This window comes from Alligator sinensis, unplaced genomic scaffold (assembly GCF_000455745.1).
Source record: "Alligator sinensis unplaced genomic scaffold, ASM45574v1 scaffold531_1, whole genome shotgun sequence".
In the NCBI taxonomy this organism is placed as follows: domain Eukaryota; kingdom Metazoa; phylum Chordata; order Crocodylia; family Alligatoridae; genus Alligator; species Alligator sinensis.
This window is the reverse complement of record NW_005842173.1, coordinates 694,285-700,874: the sequence shown is the minus strand read 5'-3', so window position 1 is coordinate 700,874 and position 6,590 is coordinate 694,285. Positions and strand designations below refer to the sequence as shown.

The 6,590-nt window shown below is 47.6% G+C and overlaps 1 protein-coding gene across 2 annotated transcripts in view; it reads left to right on the top strand.

The window, feature by feature from the left end:
• The first annotated feature begins 2,780 nt into the window (after positions 1 to 2,780).
• VIPR1 (vasoactive intestinal peptide receptor 1) overlaps positions 2,781 to 6,590 on the top strand; it is a 108,211-nt gene continuing 104,401 nt past the window's right edge. For both annotated transcript variants that reach the window (XM_014520981.2, XM_014520980.2), the window contains exon 1: positions 2,781 to 2,878. In XM_014520981.2, coding sequence (XP_014376467.2) covers positions 2,812 to 2,878 — 67 coding nt within the window. In that variant the 5' untranslated portion in view covers positions 2,781 to 2,811. The remainder of the gene's footprint in view (positions 2,879 to 6,590) is intronic.

Here is a 6,590-nt window from a genome sequence, read left to right as displayed (position 1 = left end):
AAGTTACCCAAAAGGTGGTGGAAGCTCCATCCTTGGAGGTTTTTAAGACCCGGCTAGACAAAGTCATGGCTGGGCTGATATAGTTGGGGCGGGTCCTACTTTGAGCAGGGGGTTGGACTAGATGTGACCTCCTGAAGTCCCTTCCAACCCTCATTTTCTATGATATGGTGATTTTTATCTGAGCCTTTGGGCACTATGATAATATAAGGTGTTGTAATAGTCTGACCAAAAAGAAACTCCTGGGTCAGTATTAACAATGGGAATTTCCTCATGTGTCAAGTTGCTTGAATTCAAGCTTAACTCTTAAGTTCTTGCTTTTCTTTGCAGAGTTATTATTAGGCACTTAGCAAGCTGCATTACTGTGGGAAAACATGCCAGGTAGGAGTAGATCCCACTCACTAGCTCAGCATGAAGTTTTCACCTCTCATTGGAAGTTCCTTGATGCCCCAGAATCAGAGAATTGGAAGGGACATTGGGGTCTGCTAGTCCCATGCTGTTGTCTGTGGCGAATTTGTCCAGGAGGACTTGAACTGACTAAGGAATAATACTGTATGAGCAAATAGGGCTGTTTTAAGACAGATGGGAGTGAAAGCATCTATGCTTAGTTCTTTTCCTTCAGTGATGCTCCTTACCTTCAGCTTGGCTTAGCAGGGAACTCTTCAGTAAACTAAGTCACAAAAAGGAAGCTTATAAGAAGTGGAAACTTGGACAGATAACTAGGGAAGACTATAAGAGCATTGCTCGGGCATGCAGGGATGAAGCCAGGAAGGCCAAAGCACATTGGAGTTGCAGCTAGCAAGCGACATGAAGGGGAACAAGAAGGGTTTCTACAAGTATGTTGGTAGCAAGAGGAGGATCAGGGAAAGTGTGGATCCCTTCCTGAATGGGAGAGGCAGCCTAGTGACAGAGGATGCAGAAAAGGCTCAAGTGCTCGATGCCATTTTTGCCTCGGTCTTCACAGGCAAGGTCAGCTCCCAGACCACTGTTGGTAATATTAGCACAACTGTGTTGCAGGTCAAGGGAACCTGGCAGCACAGTTTGGGGAAGAGATGAGCAGCCAAAAGTGGTGAAAGAACAGGTTAGGGACTATTTAGAAAAGCTGGATGTGTACAAGTCCATGGGACTGGATGGGGTGCACCTAAGGGTGCTGAGGGAGTTGGCTGATGTGATTGCTGAGCCATTGGCCGTCTTTGAAAACTGATGGCAATCAGGAGAGGTCTCAGATGATTGGAAAAGGGCAAATATAGTGCCCATATTTAAGAAAAGGAAAAAGGAGGATCCAGGGAACTACAGACCAGTCAGGTTCACCTCAGTTCCTGGAAAAAGCATGGATCGGATCCTCAAGGAATCCATTTCTAAGCACTTGGAGGAGGAGAAGGTGATTAGGAGCAGTCAGCATGGATTCACCAGGGGCAAGTCATGCCTGACTGACCTGATTGCCTTCTAGGATGAGGTGACTGGCTCCGTGGATTCAGGGAAACGGGTGGATGTGGTGGGCCTTGATTTTAGCAAGGCTTCTGATACGGTGTCCCACAGCATTCTTGCAGGCAAGCTAAGGAATTATGGACTAGATGAATGGACTGTAAGGTGGATAGAAAACTGCGTGGTGCATTGTGCTCAAAGAGTAGTAATCGATGCCTGAATGTCTAGTTGGCAGCCGGGATCAAGTGGACTGTCCCAGGGGTCAGTCTGGTAGCCAGTTTTGTTCTATATCTTCATCAACGACCTGGAAGATGGCACACAGTGCACCCTCAGCAAGTTTGCAGATGACACCCAGCTGGGAGGAGTAGTAGATATGCTGGAGGGCAGGGCTAGGATTCAGAGTAACCTTGACATATTGAAGGATTGGCCCAAAAGAAATCTCATGAGGTTCAACAAGGACAAGCGCAAAGTCCTGCACTTAGGACAGAACAACCCCATGCACTTGTAGGGGCTGGGGGCCGACTGACTGGGCAGCAGCTCTGCAGAAAAGGACCTGGGTGTTGTAGTGGACAATAACTTGAATATGAGCCAGCAGTGTGCCTTTGTTGCCAAGCAGGCAAATGGCATCCTGGCCTGCACTGGTAGGAGCATTGCCAGTAGGTCATGAGAAGTGATAATTCCCCTCTATTCAGCCCTGGTGAGGCCACATCTGGAGTACTACATTCAGTTTTGGGTCCCCCACTACAGAAATTATGTGGACAAAACTGGGGAGAGTGCAGTGGAGGACAGCAGCAAAAATGGTGAGTGGGTTGGGGGACATGACTTACGAGGAAAGACTGAGGGAACTGGGCTCATTTAGTGTGGAGTAGAGAAGACCAAGAGGGGACTTAATAGCAGGCTTCAGCTCCCTGCAGGGGGTTCGAAAGAGGATGGAGCTGGACTGTTTTCAGTGATGGCAGATGGCAGGACAAGGAGCAATGGGCTCAAGTTGCAGGAAGGGAAGTTGAGGTTTGATAATAGGAAGAATTTTCTCACTAGGAGGATGGTAAAGCACTGGAAGAGGTTACCCAGAGAGGTGGTGCAATCTCCATCCTTGGAGGTTTTCAAAACCCAACTAGACAAAGCTTTGGCTGGGATGATCTAATTGGGGATGGTCCTGCTTTGAGCAGGGGGTTGGACTAGATGTGACCTCCTGAGGTCCCTTCCAGACATTTATAAAAGGATGCTGGATTCATCTGTTTTATCCTTTTTACTTGGCCCAAGAGAGAGAATTTCTCTGCAAGTTACCTGGGGTGTACCACAGAAAATGTATGAGCAGGTAGTTAACAGACGTTCTCCCTCTCCTTGTCTTTTCCGCAGGTGTCCAGCACACCTCCTGAGTGTACCATCATGCTGGAGATTGAAGAAGCACGGGAGAACTGTCTGGCAGCACCCAACCTGGATAACTACACTTTGGGTAAGGAATGACTCCTGGGTTTCCTTTGATTGCAAGGCTTAGAGTATCCTTGCCCTTGTTGACCCCCCACTCCCTTCCTCACTCCTTAGGCTGTATGAACAGAAGGGCTGCAGATGCCAAGTACCCAGGCTGAAATAATACTCCTAAATGGAAGCCCCATTCTTGCCGAGTGCTTTCTAAAACTTCATCCTACAACAAGATGAAAACCTCCTAGTTCACGATTGCTTTGAGCTGCTCCATCTTGGCCAGCTGCTCCATTCATTAGTTTTGACCCACCCCAAGGTGTGCTGCCTCTGGGTGCAGGAGATGTAGGGACATGACATAGAGATATGATTCCTCCCTTTTTTTTTCAGGATCCCCTACCACAGAGGCCCTGTCAGGCCAAACCTCTCTTGGTCTGCTATCTGGTACCATGCAAACCAGGACAGCCTGTTCTGGGGGTGGGTTGTTGGCAACTAAACGGACACCCCCACCTGGGCTTGCCTGGGTGAGGAGGGTGTGTGGACACCCAGCAGGACTGAAAACCAGCCCTGTCAAAGGGTAGATGAGCTCCCTGTGAGCCAGGAGCCATCCATACCTGGAGAGGAGGTGGGCACTAGCAGAGTCACCAATCCTGCACAGCATCAAAGGTGCCCCGGTGGTCACAGCGGCCTCAGGACTGACCTAAGTACCCCAAAGGCAAATGTGCAGGAGCTAATATCCCCCATGCCTCCACTGCAATGCCAGGCTATTGTGTGTGACCTATGTCCAGCTCGCAGTAAGGTTGGGGTAGGAACTCTTTGCATATCCCTGCAAACCTGCTGTAAAGATAAACTACCCAATAATATCCATTGACAAGACTTGCCTAGAAATCCTAGGCAAGGAGTAAAACGTGTTGCTCTGTGGGGTTTGATCATATTCACTCTGTCTGTCCTGCTAGAAACATCAGTAATGCAACAGGAGTTAGTGAAGTGTGTGTAACGTGCCCTTTTCAGGTACCTCCTATGAGTCACAGAACCTGTTCTCGTGATTAAAGATGGCTTAAGGAGCAATGATGGATGTACGGGCAATTCAAACCAACAGCTGGGTCATTGTGGGAAGGGCTGGAGAAAATTGTTCTGTGCCTGCAATATACTTCTATCTCTTGTACTACAGAGATTGAATCTTGTGAACAGATCAGGTTGTTTGTTATGTGCCCTTAGACGTTGACTCTCGGTTAGGCTAGAGACGCACCATGGCATTCTGCATACTGATTTATTATTGGCATAGGCATGCATATGTGCCAAGTTCATTCCTGATGTAACCCTGCTGACTGCAGGGAGCAGTCAGATAACTCCTTTGTTTTCACCTGCCACTGCCAGCTCAGGTGTTCGCCGGCATTAAAGACGTCACAGATACCAGAATGCATGAAAAACAGAGCTGAGTCGGTCACGAGCCATGTTTGGTTCAGAAGGAAATGCCCAGTTGCCTGTAAAGGTGTTTGTTTAGCCTCTTAGTGAAAAGTAGCTGCATTTCAGACCCCTGTTTCAAAATGCAAAATCAAAACATTGCATTTTCTTATTTCTTGGGAAGAGCCATGAAGGGGGTTGTTGGTTGGCTGGTGGGGTTTTTTTGTTTTTTAGTTTTAAGGGGGATTTTTGGGTGGACGTGTGTGTTTTTTGGGGTTGGTTTTTTTTGTGGGGGTGGTAGGGAGGCAGCTGAAGAAATTCACCACCTTTGACCTGGAGTTACAAATAGTTTCGCTTGCTCCTAAGCTGTATTTTTCACTGACTGAACTAGTCATTGAATAATGTTGTCCAGGTCAAATGCAGTCTCGTGTTCAGCGTGGGAACATGGACTTGGGTTTATTATATCCCACTAACACCCAGGGATCAGTAAGTTCCTAAAATAATTTTATTCTGATTGTGGCAAGGGGAGACATCCAAATGGTGTGTTTGTGCGACTTGCACACTCCTCCGTGCCTGCTGTGCTGCCTATGAGCACAGTTGGTGAACAAGTTCTTCAGTCTATTGCCCACAAGTGCAACCAAGAGTCAAATGGCATAACTTGGTCCTTTCTATGGATGGGTGACAGAGATCTGAACAGCCTTCCAAATGCATGCACATGATTGTCATTTAAAATAAAGACCTGTACTAAAAAACAAAACAAAACCAAACCCCATCCTAGCACGTGATATCTTCATTAAACCTTTCCTGAGAAGCTAACAGTTCTGGCACACAGGAAAGGAGAATGAAGGGAGACTGAGGTCCCGTGCCATGCAGGCTGTAATACATTGATTAATGGGTAGCTGTGTGCTTTATCCTCCGTGCTCTCTGCGTCCTGTCAGCAAAAAAAAAAATCTGTTGTGGTTAAACAATCAATTTATTACTTTCCCTAATTAAATGAATGGAATTAAAAACACACATGATCGGTACAAACTGGAAATAACTATTGAGAATGGCTCCTAAATCCAGTGCGTTGATCAAAGGGATTAATCTGTTTGGAGCGCTGGATAAGGCCGGTGATTAATTGTTTCTCTAGAGCACTCCATGGTGACATTCCTATCGATCATTTCCTCTGGCTGTACAAGGAGGTATCCACTTAAAAGCAGTAACGGCTGCGTTTACATCCTTCTGGCTTTGGGTAGCCGTTCATTATAGTGGATGTGTTTGTATAGGTAGATTTAAAGCGAGGTCTTCAGAATAACACTCCTTGGCTGGTGAAAGATGCCAGATTGCTGTTTTTGGCTGCAGAAGTCATCCAGGCCTGTAGACAGTAGGGACAGTATGGATAGGAGCACCCCGGTGCCTTAGCCCTGACTTGGCCATGACAGCACTCAAACCTTCTGTTTGTAGATGCGGCCAATGAGCACAGTATGGGAGGAGTCAAAGTGGGGAAGCATCTAGGTGTAGGATGTTACCTGCTTAATCTTTCTCTTGAACCAGGGGGGCCCAATTTGCATTGACACTGGGGCTGTGTCTACCCTGCTGTCAGCAGTGTGATTTCCATGTGTAGAGGTACCCATCTTAGCTTTAATCTAGCTCTCTAGTAATCAGTGGCTAGTTGGCAGCCGGTATCAAGTGGAGTGCCGCAGGGCTGGACCTGGTGCTGGTTTTGTTCAATGTCTTCATCAACGACCTGAAAGACGGCATAGTGAGCACCCTCAGCAAGTCTGAAGATGACACCAAGCCGGGGGAGCAGTAGATATGCTGGAGGGGAGGGCTAGGATTCAGCACAGCCTAGACAAATTGGAGGATTGGGCCAAAAGGAATCTCATGAGGTTCTACAAGGACAAGTGCAAAGTCCTGCACTTAGGATGGAGCAATCCCATGCATCAGGACAGGCTGGGGACTGGCTGGGCAGCAGCTCTGCAGAAAAGGACCTGGGTGTTATAGTGGACAAAATATAAGCCAGCAGTGTGCCCTTGTTGCCAAGAAGGCTAACAGCATCCTGGGCTGCATTGGTAGTAGTGTTGCCAGTAGCTCAAAGGATGTCATTCTTCCCCTCTATTCAACACTGCTGAGGGCACATCTGGAGTACTGTGTTCAGTTTTGGGCCCCCCCACTACAGAAAGGATGTGGGCAATTTGGAGAGAGTCCAGCAGACAGCAACAAAAATGGTGAAGGGCCTGGGTGACATGACTTGTGAGGAAAGACGGGGAACTGGACTTTAGTCTAGAGAAGAGGAGACTGAGAGGGGACTTAATAGCAGCCTTCAACTACCTGAAGCGGGGCTTGAAAGAGGATGGGGCTGG